Genomic DNA, 17,844 nt, shown 5'->3' on the forward strand with positions numbered 1-17,844 from the left:
AATTGCGGGACTGTTTGCCTTCTATCGGGGCTAAAAGACATTCAATTAATTCAAGAGGCAGAGTATTTAATAGTGATAAAAGAAAATTTCTTTGCCACTAGGTACCACTACCTCCAAAAGTTTGATGGGATTCCAAAAAAGAATTACAGAGACAGGATTTATAAGAACACCTACAAATTCACTAAATGGGATTTTAAATTAGAAAAATTACAAAGCCTATGGGTTTAAACAACCATTACCTAACTCAGAATTGGCTAAGATGGTATTTTCTTCAAAATGAGGCAGTCCAAGTAATTTTTATTTCTCAAATGTTTGCAGCTTCCTTTTAAAGCATGCAATTGAAGCCAGTGTCAGATTCAGATCAAACTACTCTCCATCCAGAATGTGCACTCCTAAACTACCAATAAAAAAAATTATTAAAAAACAGACACTTGTCTCAGCTCTGAGTAAAGATGTCCTCAAATTCCACAAAAGCTTTTTTAATAGTGTTTGTCAAGTTGCAGTACCTGCCTCTGTCGCAGGTGTGTTGTGAGAATTAATCCAACTCAAATCCCTTTTCTGGAGAGCAGGAGAAAAGAAAGCAGTAGCATAGTAAAGGAATCATGGTTCTGGCAAGACAGTAGCAGCTACTACAATTTTAATGTTAGTATCTGGATGACTTAACATGCAGTACTCACGTTCTGTGGTAACTGACACAGAACTAGGCAAAAATGGAAAGTTATAATAATAAACGTCTTAGGGCATCTGGTCTGCCATGTCCTTTGGTAAGACACTGCTGCAGTCATATGAATGCGTGAAACGCAACAATCGCTGACATTACTGTATCAGAGAGGTCAAAAAAAGAGACTAAACTGATCAAAATCCGACAAAGACTGAGAAAGAAATGCCTTCTGAGAAAGATTACAAAAGACCTTTTTCCTTTCTAAAAATCTTCTGGAAAGCCACTCCCTCCAGACAAACAAAAAAAAACAACCACTTCCATTCCATTATGAAGTAGAACAACAGATTTTCATATAAGAGCAAGGATCGCCATTTAGCTCAAACCATTTAAGAGTATGCAAAATACTACTTATCTGGGAACTAAGTTTTTTTTTTTGCAGCAGTTTATTTCCTTATTAGATCTCCCTGCAGTTCTTTCTACAGAGACCACTAATCACTTTAATTATTGGGAAAAGTCAGTGTGGTGTTTACTTCATATTTCATAAAATGAATTTTATCTAAAACTTTTTTTTTTTTTTTTTTAAAGAGTTTGCATAACACAATACATTCTAATTTTTTTCTTGCTGCAAATGCAATTTTCACATGGACCAGCTATCATATTCATCATACTGCATGAAAGACATCTCCTCTGTGAGGAAAACAAAATCTGCAGTCTATCACTACAGTATATTATTGTTGAATACTGCAAAAAAATGATAAGAATGGCAAATCAAATCTTCCCCGTACAGTTTAGTTATATGTAACATTTACAGAAGGAACTGCAAGAAAATAAAATAATATGCAACATACTCCATCTACTGGCAAGATACAGTAGTAGGACAAATTTTTACTATACAGCATTGTAACAACTAAAGAGATACTGATGTTTTACACACTGAAGTGGACCTAAATCACTGAGCACTTATTAATTTACCAGATGCCCAAAATTTCACATTGCTGATAGTTTCTTTTTCCACACGTACACAAAGGCAAAGCCAGACTCCTCTCATAGGTACCCAGCGACAATAGACAACGGGCACAGATTGAAAAACAAGAAATTCAATTTCAAAGAAAGAAAGAAAAAAAAAACAACATTGCAATGGTGACCAAGCGCTAGAAAAGGTGGCGCAGGCATGTCATGGAACCTCCATTCTTTGAGATACTCAAAACAAAACTGGACACAGCCCTGCTCAGCCTGCTCTGAGCAGGGGAGCTGGACCAGATGATCTTCAGAGGTCTCTCCCAACCACAGCAATTTTATGATTCTTTGATCTTACAACTACTTCCATCAGGCTTTTGACATACGTCCCATTGCATGTTCCCATTGGAGCATTTGCACTTTTCTCAAAATATGCAGTCAATACTGATACGTTTTAAGTCATCTGGGGCAGAACTGTCCCAAATGAATTCTCAGCAACTTCAAGTAATGCAATACTTTTAAAACTCATCTGTACTGTAATACACAACCCACAGGTGTTACTTCAGCAGGGATATGGAAGTTGCAGATTAAATTTAACTCAGGAATATTTATCACCGTGTCTTCAAATAGAACTACAGATCTTGTGCCACATTTCTGATAGCCCATATGGTCTAATCAAATGAAAAAAACTAAAATATATTTAGCAAAATTAAATACATCACAAAACAATAGTTAACTACAGAAATAAATAATATCGCATACAAAATATGTAATCTCAAAGAACAAACCAAAACTAAATCCCATTCTTTACTGTATTATCCCTAAAACGTAAACAGGGATTTAAAATGGGTGAGGCTGCTACGCTATCTGTAATCCACAGCATTTCTAGAGAAGATGCCTGACAATCATTTCCTTATGAGGCTCTCAAGCATTTCATCTGAATTGACTTTTTTAAAGCTGTTTTCTGAAATACTGTAAACAAAGCTCCTAAAGAAATACTTTCATCAAGAAAATAACGTTACTGTTGACAATTAAAACCAAAAACAAACACTAGACCAGGACAAAAAAAATTACCTAAGGAAAAAAAACGAATTCAAATTCAAACAGATATATATATATAAAAGGAAAAGATAGAAATATTTTAGATTTTCATAATTAATTGGAATGTAAAGCTTTTATCCCACGTAACTAAAATACATGAATTGCTGTCCTTGTTCCTCTGCTTCTGTAATGCATTTTAGCCTTCAAAAATCTTAGTTCCTCACCACATTCTCCACCTCTAAATCATCTCTGTTCTGAAATCCCTTCTCTAAACTCCCCCATTCCATTTACACATTTTCAATCCATGTAATTTGCTGCTCTTTGAGCTCCCTTACCATTGGCCCAGTTATTCTCACTCTACCCTAGAGCTCCTTCCTCCAATCCCTCTTCTAGACTGTTTCTCTTCAAAGTTTTTCTGTCTCTACTGACCTTACCACAGTCTGTGTCCATGTGCTCCCCGAATCCCTTCTGCAGATTTGACTGCTCCTCACTTCCTGGTTCTCCCTTCTTGATTACTACATGTACAACAGAACTCCAAGAGTAGCCACCCTGCCCAGACTCATCCTTAAAAGGCCGATTTTCATTTGATTGTATTCCCAAACATCACTGAGCCTCAAATTTTCTTGTCTTACAATCTACCTCACCAAAATACTAGCAGAAAGGGAGCCTTAGCACTAGCTCCTTTTCCATTTATGAACAGGAAAGTTGGCAAGTTCCTTCACTCAATGGCTCTAGTCTTCAAACAGCCACCACTGAACCTACAATACTAGACAAAGAATAGTAGAGGCAGAAGAGCTTCTTTTTATACAATAGTAACCACTAAAAGCTGCTCTTTCTTTCAGAGAGATGTCCACCTCAAAGGTCTACAGCCACTCCTGTTTGCTGCACAGCACCCACAGCCAGGAAAGATCAACCAGAGTTAATCTCCATCTTGGGTTTCAGAGCAACTAACAACATTGAGAATCCCTTCTCTCTGTTTTGCCAAACAAACGCATAACTTTAATTGACATCATCAATACATTATATAACAATTTAGTCAAGCCATAACTCTGTAGAGTTGACTTTAATTCCTTTAGCAGAAGAAAAAAAAATTAGAGTTGTAGGAAATAAAACTATACACCTGTAATTAACTATTTGACATCATTTATATATAAACAACATGCAATTCTGGGCAGTTATCCCCATACCTAGGAACTTTTGTACAAAGGTTTGTACAAAGGAAAAGCATTATCAGGGTGAAGATGAAGACCAATGAAAATCTGATTACTCCACAATCTATGTAGCAGTTTGCCTATCAAGCACCCATTTGATGTTTTTGTGATGATAATAATAGATTCCAAATCTTCAGCAGGAAAGCCATGCACAACTATCAGTATATCCCTCATATACACACTCTTGTAGACTTTATTTTCATCTAACAAAATTTACTGTATTTACCTGTTGTAATCAACTCACCTCTTGAAAATAATTAGCAGTGCCTTCAATTACCTACAACACAGTTAGGCAGTCATACGCTCCTCACAATTCTAGAGACTTTGACCAATTAATTGGACTAATCCAGTAGGCTGCATCAAGAGCATCTTAACATCCTCCATTAATTGGTAGTGACTATTGAAAGCCAATTCCCATAAAGGAAAATACAGTTAAATTTATAACTGCTTTTCTAAGTTTTAGCATAATAACGTATGCGTTGCAGACAGGAAGCAACTAGTGCATGTGACAGAGTAGAAAGCAGCATGCAGATACATACCTGTCAATATACGTGTATACATGCACTAAACAAATCTCAACGCTCAACCAACAGATAACAGATCACCTCATATTATAGAGAAAATAGCTTTTTTTTCCTTTAAAAATGTAATAAAAACTTTATAAAAAGGTTTTTTTTTATTACAAAAATAGAAATTCTACTTCTTTCCAGCTTCTTGGGCAGAAATTTCTTATCAGAAAAAGAGTATTTTTTAAAGTTCCATGTTTCATGCTTAAAATTACTTTCGGACATAATCAGCAAGCATTAGTACAGATGTGTGAAATGTTTGCCATTGGAGGCGCCTGCAATTTTGCACAATTTTCAACCAAGGTACTCACATGCACATTTATTTGCAGAGTTGGGCCACACCGTCATTGTGGGTTTTTGTTTGTTCCGAAATGCCTCTTCAACTCTAGCTTCTGTTTTCCGTACAGTGGAACCATGAGGATTTATTTGTTCTGCTGTTACTGATAAGCCTGCATACAGAAGATAACCATACCTATTTAAATAAACCAAGCTGAAAAAAATCTACTGAATTTTAAAATAAAGTTGGAATACCATGCTGCAATAAGAACACATCAATTAATATTTAGTTGGACATTCAAAAGAAAGATTAGAATCAAGAATATTTGTTTTCTACTGACAAAATAACTTACTTGCTGCATGGTCTTAAAACCGTCAGCTCTGACGACTTAGAAAAATATGACTTTCTCACATTTGGGTCCCCAAAGATTGCACTCTTATCTACATTTCCTCTATAAAACAAATTTGTATTGACAGTTTCAATTTTTCTTAATTTTAACCAGATAATTTAAAATAAGTAGCGATTCATAATGGCATGGTATGCCATGTCAAAAGGAGTATGTGAAGAGAGACTTGCACTGTCATCATGATCTATGTTATGTAAAATGGATGCACTTCAGAGTCAATATGAGCTCTGAGATTAAGAAAAATATGATTCTGCTTTTAACAAAAAGTCTGTTGTGCTTTCTGTAACACAAGTTCATCTCATAGCTTCTACTATTTTCCAGGATTTTTAAATTCTAAAAATGTGCACTTAATATTGGTTACACACATATTAAAGATATAACCACAATTATGAAGTTTCGTACTTCACTAGAACTTCCTATCCATCCACTCTAAGTCGTCTTAAATGTCATACCACATCTCCAAAAGTAACCAGAACAAAATGACCAAGAGCAGGAAAGAAACTCTACAACTGACAGAAGCAGAAATTAAAAGATTCACAAAGGAACTCTCACCTAACAGTCAATAGGTAAAGCACACGTTTCTAGGTACTAGTAAAAGTATTTTAAGCTACATATCAAATAAATTTCTTTACTCAAAACACCCATCACTTCTACCTTGTTATCTGCTGGTTTCAACAAGAAGCTGCAAATTCCAAAATCTAGTATACTTATTTTTTGATTTACCAACTTAGAATTTGTTATCCTTAGATATCCTAGATATCCTCTTTCAACAACAGCACCTCATTTCTGTAATACAAGAACAAGAGATTCTAGTTTAACTTCCAGACACTAATTCTATTACACAGTTTATCATTTTGTTACACTGCAGTACTTTGAGACTCGTCACCAGTCCCAGTACTAACTAAAAATAGCAGATCTGACAAAAGTATAGAAAAGGTACATCTATTCAATACATACTTCTGTTTGGAATTGTGGTGAAAAAATAGCAATGCAGAAAATACCTTCCATTTTAAAGCTATGTACGATTGCTAAACAACTTGCCAAGATAATTGTGAAGAAAATGGATAGAGAACTTTTTAGCCTTATCTTCAGTAGTTCCTGTTACTAAATTAAGAGCTAATAAATGGCACAATTCAGAAAAATCAATGGCTTTCCAACTGGGCAAAGTTTAAAAAGCCTACAAATGTGTGTCACTGGCCTTCTAAACTCCTCTGAGATTAGAAATGCTTGACAAAATTGCCAGAGAATTGGTCAGTAGCCTCCCAGAGATCAGCTTGTTCGATTCCATGCAAATCTCACGTTGAATGTTGAAGTTCTTCCAAACTTCGCCAAGAAAATGTTGGCCAAGATCTGAGTTTGAGGTGTGTTCTTCCTGTCAAGAGGGCAAGTTTCCGTTCTGATGGTCGTATCCACCTACCCTGACTCAATCTCAAACCATAACACTACTTCAACCTCTCCTGAACCTGTAATAATGTAAATTTATGCTCAGTCCAAGAGCTGCTAGTAGATTCATACAGCAAATATCTGGACTTGCCCCTCTCATTGTCCAACATTGGCATTATTGCCCTTCTTTTACAAGGGTCCTGTAGGCAGGCTAAAAATTTTAATTCCAGTAAGGCGTTATGGTAAGATCCTTGAACAAGCTGAGTCCAGACACCTACTTGGTGAAACATGGGCACAAAGTCTCTTTTCTTCCACCAGACTTTACACATCAAGGGAAGGAATTAATCTTTAAAGGAAGATTAAGAGAGATGCTTAGGGCACTCCAACCTGAAAAAAGGCAAGTTGTGCATTATACCACAATGCCCACTCTCCGTGACCTGTCTCAACATTCATTTAAGGCCTTGCTTGGAAATCTCTTGTTTATATTAAAAAGAAGTACTTCAGCATTCAGTTACTCACACAGTCTCGTATACTAGTTAGGAACAAGGCTGGCTGCCTGTTTCAACATGATTTCATTGGGTAGATCCACTCAGGCAACAGCCTGGTATGAGTAATGACCCTTGCATGCAGGCAATGAGTTGCACAGAAATCTGTCTACACTGCTTACATATATATATATTTTTTTTTTGGTTGGTTGGTTGTTTTTTTTTCCCCCAACTAGATCAACACTGAAACAATTCACTATTTCAAAGCATACTCTTATTGTGAAGAAGAGGAACAGAATGTCATCTAGGGATCACTCCTATACCTGGCCTTCTGGTAATCAGTCCAACAAAGAAAACAGAAGTCCCTTATGTCCTGGTTTCAGTTAGCACAGAATTAATTTTCTTCCTAGTAGCTGGTGGAATGCTGTGTTTTGGCTTAGGATGAGAAGAGTGCTGATAACACCCCGATGTTTTAATTGTTAAAGAGCAGTGCTTATACCAAGCCAAGGACATCTCAGCCTTTTGCCCTGTCCTGCCAACAGGCAGGCTGGGGGTGCAGTAAGAGCTGGGAGGGGACAGACCCAGGACAGGTGACCCAAACTAGCCAAAGGGGTATTCCATACCATCTGACGTCATGCTAAACAATATATAGGGGTGGCTAGCCGGGGGGAGGGGGGCCGGACTGCTCGGGGTTAGGCTGGGCATCGGTCAGCAGGTGGTGAGCAATTGCATTGTGCATCACTTGTTTGTACATATTATTATTATTTTCCTATTATCACCATTGTATCATTATTATTATTTTTGTTATTATTATTTTGTTATTATTATTTTCCTGTCTTATTAAACTGTCTTTATCTCAACTCACGGGCTTCACTTTCCATTTCTCTCCCCCGTCCCAGAGAGGGAAGGGGGAGGGTGAGCAAACGGCTGCGTGGTGTTTAGCTGCCGGCCGGGTTAAACCACGACACCTTAACAGCCTTGTGGACATCCAATCCAAAGTAGAAAATACAAGCACATGCCTTTGCTGTCCCTCGTGCTCTAAACAGGGTATGTCAGAAGCCTAGAACAGTAGATGCACTGTGATTTTATGGGTCTATTGTCTTGCTGAGCATATTCTGTTGGGCAAAATGGGAGTAATGGCAAGGGTGATCAACTTCTGTATGCCTTCCACCCAATACAACTACCAGTTCCAAGATTACATGCCTGAAGTGCTATCTTCTTGATGTTCTACATCACAGTATTTGACAATACTCGTGCTCCAGGGATAGGACAATCTCTTGGGCTTGTCTTTCAGCTTGAGTTTTCCTCATACCTCAAGAGCTGCATGCTTTTTCCTCATTCATAACCAGTTAGTCCAACACATCTTCTTCCATGCATTCCAAATCTTCCGTCCTTGCTAATCCAGTACATGATCTTGGCCTTCCGCACTCTGCTGCTGGACCATCCAGGGCTCATTTGTTCATGAAACTAACAGAATGTGGTCCAAAAGGACAAGCCTCTTTGAAACATGACTTGCAGGTTATCTGTGACCCTGTAACTGTCTCTGTGCCAATGTCTGAAATGCACTTGGAAGCCCATCCACTGTCACGTGTCAGTCAGCTCTTGTCAGTCACAAACTGCTGCTGCTAGTCATAAACCTGTACATGTATCTGAAGGTCCACTTACCGGCATCAGACACCAACAGTACACTTTTTCTGATGTAAAAAGTTCATAGCATGACAACATCAGCCTTAATTACAGCTTCTGAACACCCACCTCTTGCAAGATCAGCAGGTTTTGCCCCCGGAAGTTTGTATTATTTGGTCGCTGCCGCTAAAAGGAGGGCAGCATTCCAGTCAGCTCTTGGGAGGCTTGCAAGGAGCAACTACAAGCTATAGAGTCACCCTCTGTAACAAAGAGCTCTTACACACAGTTACTTTTAACCTCGGAAGCAATAACCTTTTGCAATCATGGGGGACTCACAATGGATAATTAACTGAGCATAACTCTCAGCGTGACACTAAGGCCAGAATTGTGAACAGTCTTACACTTTTAATAGGAAAGTACAGAAGAGAAAAGAAGGCATTATATTAGTTCAATTTTACAACCACGGTGAATTACAATTGGTTCTCTTATCCACAATCCAAGACGCGCATTGGAAACTTGTACAGAATTAGACAAAAATGCATGACTGAATGGGAAAATAAAAGGAACCCTATCTGTTTAAACCTGAAAAAGAGAAAGCCTACAGACACTTGCATAGTTCAAAGACATTTATTAATAAAGGGTCTTCAGTCTACTGAAAAAAGTATTTCAGGAACCTGCAAACAGCAGTTAAGACTGGCCAAATTCTACCTAGAAATCAATGCTTTTTTTTTTTTTTTTTTTTTTAAACCAAAGCAAGAGCTGAAGCAGAAAACAACTTAGCAAGGCAAAGCTAGAATTACTGAAATCAGTAAGCCTTAAATCAGCACGAGTTTTGATTCTAATGTTATACTTCAGTAGTTTTCAACCTTTTCCAATTTTCACAAAAAAATTCCAGGAGGTACAGAAACTTTCATGTAAACGAAGACCTGCTGGCAGTGTGTTTGGGTTTTCAATTACCTCTTCTGGTTATTTTAGAAGCCGTCCACAGCCTTGGAAGTCTGTGGACTGCAAACTGAAAACAACTGCAGTGATTTAAACAAAAACTGAGTCACGGATAGCCTCCAATGGAGGGAGCTATAATTCCCGGTTTGGGACTAGTAGACTGTCAAACCTCATTTTCCCCTCAGTATGGATTTAACAGTATTTCTTGATCCAAGAAGTCAACATACTATCACTAGGCGTACATTTGTAAACATGCTAGGGTGAAAGGAAAATCCACTGTTCTAAATGTCATTCACCTTGTTCTTAATTGTTACTACGCTGCATTACAAGGCGCTTTTAGAACACAGCTCTGGTGTCACCACACCTTCAATTAGCATAGCAGTCCTAATGTTTATCTGTTCACTGTGTTCAACAGTGCTTTTTGTAGCAACAGGCTATCCATGCTTCTTTACAGAGGGATTGTGCAGTATCAGACCCAGTCACACAGTTGGAAGGAAGAAGTAGACAAGTTTCAAGTTCAGTCAACCTTTAACAGCTACTGCCTGAGTCCCACATGCACTCCATTTTTCATCTTAAATTTAAATTTTCTTATGGATGTTTGTAAATTGTCTTCTATCTTACTTATGTTGAGCTATAACAAATGAAGCTAAACATACCTCTTTTTCTTCTTGCTTCCTTGATTTCTTCACACATCTTATTAAATTCTGGATCCAGTTCAGCAGCAATGATAGCATGAGCAGTGTCCTTCAACGTACAAGCTCTATGTCTAATTATTTTATCTAGACAAAACAGGACAGCACATTTGTAAAGTATTTTAATAAATGTGATAAAATTTATCATTTGTGTGTAGGTTTGTATTGTATATTACAACATTGATATAGATGAAACTAGAAAGTGTTATAAAAGTATGAAAATAGAGATGGATCAATACCATAGCATGCTCAAAAATTACAACCCAACTATTTAAAAGTAGTTTTCCAAAGTACAAATTGTTAATTCAACCAATAGTGGCATTTCTAAAACAAATGAGAACAGTGAAAGATTAACACACTTAAATCAAGTTGCAATTCTTAAATCAAGTTGCAATTCTAGCCAGTTTCCAAAGGCAGAACTAAACAGAATAACTGAGTACGCTGTGGTGTCCCAAGTAACAAGAGATTTGTCCAGGTTTAAGTTTACTCACTGAGGTCTAGTGACTTTCATATACTGCCTGCAAAACTATATTTGTCATCCCCTGTAAGGCTGATCTGGATTACATTCCTCACTTTTTTTTCTCCAAACCGTATTCTTTAATTTATATTTAACAAATACTAGAAAATCCAAAATCTTGCTTGAATGGATTACTTTATTGCTGATCTCAATTAGTTATTTCTCATTTCAATCCATTGAGAAAGAATGGCCAGAAATGAAAACGTAGCAAACTTGAAGCTCATTTCTATCTGGGGAACAGGACAAAGTACTGCCCACACTAGAAGCCTACATGTGACTCATGAAAAAACATTTGTACAGAGAAAACCTGTTCCCATGTATTTGAAATAAACAAAAGAAATTCTTCCAATACTGTTGAAGTACTTGAAATTTGAAAAGTAATTGTAACTTAGGAAGTAAACCTGTACAGAAAACTGGTATCTAGAATGCTGCTTTTCAATGAGATCTACAACACTTACTATTTACTTTTAGTACGAACGTATTTAATTTGCCAATTCATCCATACTGAATTACTTTTTCCAGCTGATGGAGATACTTCAACAGCAAACACCAATATTAATGTCTACAACATAATTTGCAGATTTAATCTGTTTTAATCATCACTAAAGACAACAATTAAGAATATCAATGAACATTTATTAAACATGGCTTATAAACTTAGAAACAGCAAATTTTACAGATGGAAAAACTGCTGAGTCAAAAAGGATACCAGTATCCAGCCCAATTGAGCCCTACATATTTTTTCTGGGGAAATCTACTACTGTTTAAATTGGCTGGAAACTAGAATCTTTTTTACCCACATGTATCAGTGAAGCATTTTGTTTTGTGATTGCAAAAAATAGATCTGCATTGTTCGCAGGTGTAATTGTGCAATTCTAGACTTTAAGAAGTCAGTCAGAAAATAAAGTTTAACAAATCCTCCCAAGAGGAGTGGGAAAAAAGCCTCTAGACTTTGAAGCTGTAATGAGAGCAAGGAGTTTAGGTTAGGTTTCAGATTTTGATTAGAAGCTTACTGTTGAAGCAACTCCCCCCAAAACAAGGTTTGTCCAGTCATACCAACATATTGTACTAACAACTCTACTCGCCTTTAACACGGTAGTTACATTACCCTACGAAAAAGCATCAACGTAAGCACAAATTCATTCACACTACCACAGATTACTACACCACTGGCTGTTTGATATCAAACATTACAGAGGTACAGTTTCCCAAGTTTAGACCAGCCACTTTACTGAAGGCAACACCACAATGTGATCCCATGCTGGCAAGTATTATTGAAGGGAGTATTCAATTGAGTTACTGCTTTTCTCATGTCCTGTGATAGACAAGGCTTTCCTTGTCTATCAAGACAATCCAAAGATGCAAATGCTAATATGTCTAATCCACAAAGTTTGTTCTTTTGTTGTTGCTGTAAACAGTGTCAAACAATGAAGGGCAAAGCAAAGTTCTCCTGCAGAAAGATCCTGCAATTTTATAGCAAAGTATGGAGGGGTGGGAGAGGAGAACGGGTAGAAGCCAGTTTGGATATCTGTACTGCATATAAAAACCAGTACTCATCACCTTTCCAAACTGAACAGAACCAGGTATAGCATGATTCTTCTACAAACTCACGCATGAAAGAGGCAAGAATATATGCCTAGATTTTAAAAAAATTGAAATTTATAGCTTAAATAAACAGTTAATGGATTTGAACGCATCTAATGCTTACTCGGAATAGAAATGACATGCTGTTTCAGCACTGCATTCACACAAAAATCACAAGAAATCTTATACGCCAGAAGAGCAATATATCATCAGTCTGTGACAATGCAGAGGATAGAACGATCTTTCAATTACCTTCTCAATGAAGAGAAACTCCAATCTATAACTGAACAAAGAAAGAGCCAGATCCATTTGTCCCAGCTCAGTCCCAAAGACAGGAAAAAACTAGAACAGTCCTGCTTTGGTTCCCTACATATACTTCCTATATATATTTTTGGTTCCCTAAGTATATTTCCAAAAACTCTTCCTCTTTGGACAGGATCAATGAGAAGTTCTACCACTACACGTTCCCCAAGCTGTTTTTGCTACATTATGTACTCTGAAGCACAGTATGATGATCTGACCTTCAAAGTCTGTTCTTTGGAGGTAGACGCACTGCAGGAATTCCCTGGGGTGCCAGAGAGAAGGGCACTGGTGGGATGCCCCCAAGAGCATGGTAGAGCCCCTGCCCTGTTGCTGTTGGGCAGAGAGAGGGGACCAAAAAGACAAGAGGGTTGGAAGAGTCCCAGTTCAGCATCATAGGCAACCGCCCTCCCTACCTACCTCACTTCCCCAGGTGCCCCTCCGTTACTACAGGGTTTAAGGCCCTGGATCCTGAAGGAGAGGTATAGGTGAGGATGTGGTGGAAGGTCTGCCTATTTATAAGCTCATTTTTATTGTGTTCAGTTCTGGGCCCCTCAGTTCAAGGACAGGGAACTGATTGAACATCTAGCACAGAGCCACGAGGATGATTAAGGGAGTGAAGCATCTCCCTTAATGAGGAAAGGCTGAGGGAGCTGGGTCTCTTTAGCTTGGAGAAGAGGAGACAGAGGGGTGACCTTATTAATGTTTATAAATATGTACAGGGTGAGTGTCAGGAGGACGGAGCCAGGCTCTTCTCAGTGACATCCAGTGACAGGACAAGGGACAATGGGTGCAAGCTGGAACACAGGAGGTTCTGCTTAAACATGAAAATAAACTTTTTCATGGGGAGGGTGACAGAGGACTGGAACAGGCTGCCCAGGGAGTTGTGGAGTCTCCTTCTCTGGAGACATTCAAAACCTGCTTGGACACATTCCTGTGTGAGCTGAACTAGGTGTCCCTGCTCTGGAAGGGGGACTGGACTAGATGATCTTTGAAGGTCCCTTCCACTCCCTACCATGCTGTGATTCTGTGGAAACTAACCAAGCCCACAGTTTCGAATGGTCTAAGAATGAGAACAAAGGATGTGTATTAATGCCAGTTTTTCCCAAAGCCCATCATTAAGTCACAAACATATGGCAGCTGCATGCAGGAGGTATGCCTCATAGTCCTCACCATCTCAACAGGCACTTTTCAGAGACATTCAGAGAATCCCAAGTGTCCATCAAGGCTTTGATTAGTTCACATCAATTACGCATTAGAAGCCCTCAAGAAACATTATCAAGAACGCACTGAATCTTTTGCTGAATTTTATCAGTGTATTTTTTTTTTAGTTGTAATGCAAAATGCATCCTGTATTGAAGAAATAGTTACTTTTCTACAGCTATGAGCTAGCACTGGTTTCAAAAGGCACATGAAACCAGTAAAACACAACTTTGGGCATCACAACCTGACAACAGTAATTCTTTTCACCTGACACCAGCATTGCAAAGCTAAGATCTGACACTACAGGAATTACTCTGCAAAACATTTCTGTATAAATCTGCTTGAAATTACTAACTGCAAATCCACAGTACGATAGCAAGCACTGATATGTAGAATTACACCATAATTTTGAAAATAACCAAGTATATCAATGTTCTCAACATTCACTTTACAGCTTAGAAGTACATGAAGAAGAAGAACAAGGAAGAAAAACATCACCGAGAAGTCTAGGTTAAAGAAATAATTATACAGAGTACTATTCTAACCTGAAACCTGATGTCTGTTAGCAAAATAAGAAACAAAGTCTAACAACAGAACTACTGCAGCTACAGGGAACTCATCTGTAGATCAACAGCAAATTTCAAAGCCTTCTATTTGACTAGACTCTACTATAACTAATCCATATACAAGACATTTGCAGAGCCGCAATAAAATCAGAAATTTGAGAAGAAAAATATGGGCAATTGGGCTATAACCTGGCAAAACGATTTCACAAAATGCAATGAAATCTTTTAAATTGATTTTAAGTGAACTTTTCAATGCGTTGTAGTGCATTTGCAGAAGGACTTAGATTTCCAGGCATCACAAATATTAAATGCAAATAAATTAAAGGGCATTCCTTTTGCATTTTATATGTCTTATTGATGATTCTGGAAGCTGCCAATTAAAGGCTTTCTTTTGACAATGGATGCTGTATGGTGGCCCTTGCAAAAAAGTACACAATATGCTCCTTCCTCCGTTTTGAGCGTGAGCAGCTTTTACACACATTTCGTTCTATAAATTTTAACTGAAAGCACAGCATGATATTTTGTCAAGACAATAGCTTCTAAATCTCTCCTAACCAGCTGCAACTGACTTCTCTGCCTGATGATTTATCTTGCTTTATTTCTATCCCCAAACTGATAGCGCTTAATTTCTGTGGGTTCATTTCATATCCTAAGCCAATAAGGAAATAAAAGCAGACCACTGCCAGATTGTGTGCAGGATCCTCTGCAGAGCTCTTCAAATTACACTGCTTTTTTGTTGTGTATACAAAGTCAATTCGCTGAAAAGGAGCAAATTTTAAAAAGGAACTACAAAACCTATTTTATTAGAAAACAACTCTAAGTGCTGTAGCTCTTATAACGTCCCCCAGTGCTCCAAATGACTTGAAACACTAAAAGCACAGACCCTTAGGAAATTAGTTTGCTTATCCTAATTGTTATATAACACGCAGCTTATTTAGATGTTCAAATAGTAACCGAGAACGTGACTGAATACCAGGCTTTCAGTTTAGGTTGGCTGAAAATGAAGTAAATCTTACCTCCAGGATCTTTGTCTGGGTTGTACTCCAATGCATTGCTGCAGATCAGATCAATATCCGTTAGGAAATCCTTGGCTGTTAAATAGTTGTGTTTATCAATTTTGGTTATTACTGTTGATAGGTCCATTGGCTCTTTAATAACTTCAAGGTAATCTGAAACCTATAATCAAACAGCATACAGAAATGACACAGGACCATATCTGGACCAACACTGCCATTTTCACATCTTTACATTCTTATACATTCCACATACTTGGCTCTAATACATTAACTAAACACAGGTTCACTAATAAATAAAATTTATGCTGAAAATTGAAGTCTTATCAGAATAAATAAAACACACGATTTCCAAAATCACCTTCAGTAGCTCAATTTATCTTTCAAAATGGATTTAATGGTATTTTTGAGCCACAGCATTTAAACTGTGGTTTATGTTTCACAGTGTTATAACACTGTATTGAGCTAGAAAGGAAAAAACAACCAGCCTAACTCAAACCCCTAAGAAAAACTAGCAAAACTAGGGAAGGCGTATTTTATTCACCTCCTAAGCTCTCATTAAAGCGAACAATCAAATTATCATATTTTGAGTATATTCTGTTAATTAGTTCCTTCAACCCCCCTGTATAAAAAACAAGCCAGTTTTTACTGATCAAAGACATTACACTGACTTTACAGAAGGGCAGTCTAAAGAGAAAGCATTGTGTCAGAGTTCACAGATTACTACAAGCTTAGCTCATAAATGGAAATTTAGCATCCACTAGGGTACGCTGAACAGTATTTAACATAATTAATGGTACCATAAGGGGCTAAAGCTTGACAGTCAAATGTATCAGCACAGCTGCTGTAACAAAGTTCACCCAAAAAAAAGCTGTGAATTTGTTATTTACTTCTAGAAGAAAAACCTTACAGTTGCATGTTTCAATGCAAATAAGATTACAATCAATTAAAAATACTGGCAGCCTCAGGAGCAGCATTATTTTTTTTCCTTTTGAAACCACCCGTGTATGATGGTGGCTGCCAAAATAGCAAACAGTTGCATACATATTCAGATCAAACAGCAATGTCTCTGCAAGTTTTTTTTGTTTGTTTTTCAATGTGTCTGTAGATATTCACAGTGAAATATATTACTAACATGAATGCTTTACTTCAGTGGACAGCAGTCCCAATTCCTTACATATACAACTTAAAATTTATGATGAAAAATTAAAATGGCAGTTTTATATATTTTTTTTAATTCAATGGAAAATCTCCTTATGTCTCCCTCTACAGAAACATGATGATAATTAGTTCGGTGATTGGAAAGCCAAACCATGGGCTTCCTCTTCTTGTTAACTCATCATCAGAAAGAATCATCACTGGAAATTGTAAACATTGCTCTTGAATTAGTCAGGAAAATCCTTGACTTGTCACACAGCAGCATTCCCTCTGCAATGCAAGCAGGAGTGGAACAAGCTTAACACATTTCCTCACAAAGTCAAGCAGACAGGCTCTTGTACAAAAGGATAGATCTGTGCTTAAAAGCACCAAGTGGGACAAAAAGGATTACATTTCATTTCTAGTGCTGTCATATATTAGCAGGATTTTGGCAAGTCTTTAAATAACAAATTCACATTTCATTTCTCCATCTACAAAACCAAGACACTGGTTTGTTTTTTGTTTTTGTTTTTGTTTTTTTCCATGTCCCTATTCATGCATGTTTTGATTGCAAGATCCTTGGGGGAAGAAACTACCTTTACTCTGAGTATGAAGGGGTGAAGGGGTCCCTACAATGGACCTCCAAAGCAGTTTCATAGTAAAAAATAAAAATCATTACTCCTCTGACCATGCTCACACTGTAAACTGCCACATTCAAGAGCTCGTCAGTCTTTCAAAAGCAGTTACACAACACTGATGAAAGCTCACATTAAGAGGACTGAATGGGACAATAAAAAGATGCCAGTTTAGTCAATGTGGAATTTACACTGCGAATCTGCTTTTTACAATGCTGTACTTTAAGTGTCCCATATTTGTCTCTTAATGGCTTCCAAAAGAAATATCTCGCAAGAAACAACCAACCAAAAAGAACAAAAAAATACCTCTAACTAACAAACTTGCAAAGCTTGCAGTGGGCAAGCATTTCATTTAAAAGTCAGGCTAAACCATATTCATTTCATATACTAGCATCTAGAAATAGATTTGCAGATCGAACTCTCTTATCAGTTAGGCACGCACACTCCACATTCGACCAGATAATGCCTTATAATGTGCTACCATCTGCAATTAATGGCATCCACAAGCATTACAGCTGTAATTATTCAACAATATTATTAACGCTCAATATGTTATGGAACACAGATCACTTTCCCAATATTATCAAGCACATAGGATTATTATGTTGTAAGAGCTTTGCTTTCAAATATTTCAAGTCTAAT

The 17,844-nt window shown here is 37.5% G+C and overlaps 1 protein-coding gene across 3 annotated transcripts in view; it reads right to left on the reverse strand.

The window, feature by feature from the left end:
- The window catches only part of ATAD2B (ATPase family AAA domain containing 2B), an 83,362-nt gene that overhangs the window by 19,370 nt on the left and 46,148 nt on the right, over window positions 1-17,844 (reverse strand). For 2 of the 3 annotated variants that reach the window (XM_082755899.1, XM_082755898.1), the window contains exons 22-24: window positions 15,434-15,593; window positions 10,212-10,334; window positions 4,748-4,885 (exon numbers count right to left, since the gene is read on the reverse strand). In XM_082755899.1, coding sequence (XP_082612025.1) covers window positions 4,748-4,885; window positions 10,212-10,334; window positions 15,434-15,593 — 421 coding nt within the window. The remainder of the gene's footprint in view (window positions 1-4,747; window positions 4,886-10,211; window positions 10,335-15,433; window positions 15,594-17,844) is intronic. The other variant, XM_082755900.1, reaches the window with a different exon arrangement.

This window comes from Aythya marila, assembly GCF_965140915.1.
Source record: "Aythya marila genome assembly, chromosome: 3".
Lineage (NCBI taxonomy): Eukaryota > Metazoa > Chordata > Aves > Anseriformes > Anatidae > Aythya > Aythya marila.